Genomic DNA, 597 nt, shown 5'->3' on the forward strand with positions numbered 1-597 from the left:
CCGGCCGGCCCCCTGCGGCAGAAGCGCGATGCTTCCGCTCCCGTTCGGCGGAATTCTTACGGTCGCGCTTTTCGTTCTGACCCCGCTCCAAACTGCCCCTGCGCGATTCCCGGACAGGGGAGGGTCGCTCCAAGAGGAGCAAACGGGAGGACGAGCGCTCGGGGAAAACTACTGTAACGCTCCCTCCCTCCAAGGAGCTCGGGGCTGCGGTCCGGTGGAGAGGTTGTGGTTAAACAATGACGCTTACGGGAAGAAGAAGAGCGTTCGCTGTCTGGAGAGCGGTCCAAATGCCGGCCTCCATCCTCCGCCAGTCTCCGTTTCCTAGGCTGATCCCTACTACTGCTGCCCAACTCCCTCTCCCCTCGGTCCCGCTCCAAGGACCAGCCATCCCGGCGGCGCTCTAGACTTTCCAGTGGGTCGTAGGCAGCTGCCCGATTACTCCTATCCCGTACAGGGGGTGGGGGTGGCACCCACTCTGTCTCAGGATAAAGGTCTCTGTCACGGTCTCTATAAAGTAACGGTGGCGTCCTGTCCCGGGCCCCCCGAAGAGGATCAGGTGGGGCTCCCCGGTGAGCCCCAAAAGCAGCCGCCTCCGCC

The 597-nt window shown here is 63.5% G+C and overlaps 1 protein-coding gene across 1 annotated transcript in view; it reads right to left on the minus strand.

The window, feature by feature from the left end:
* Positions 1-597, minus strand: part of RBM15 (RNA binding motif protein 15) — a gene marked incomplete at its 5' end in the record, with an annotated part of 2039 nt that overhangs the window by 897 nt on the left and 545 nt on the right. The window contains 3 exon segments of the mRNA XM_010085438.1: positions 1-8; positions 11-127; positions 159-562. The exon segment at positions 1-8 is cut by the window's left edge and continues 897 nt beyond it. Coding sequence (XP_010083740.1) covers positions 1-8; positions 11-127; positions 159-562 — 529 coding nt within the window.

The sequence above is a fragment of the Pterocles gutturalis genome, unplaced genomic scaffold, assembly GCF_000699245.1.
Source record: "Pterocles gutturalis isolate BGI_N339 unplaced genomic scaffold, ASM69924v1 scaffold4405, whole genome shotgun sequence".
In the NCBI taxonomy this organism is placed as follows: domain Eukaryota; kingdom Metazoa; phylum Chordata; class Aves; order Pterocliformes; family Pteroclidae; genus Pterocles; species Pterocles gutturalis.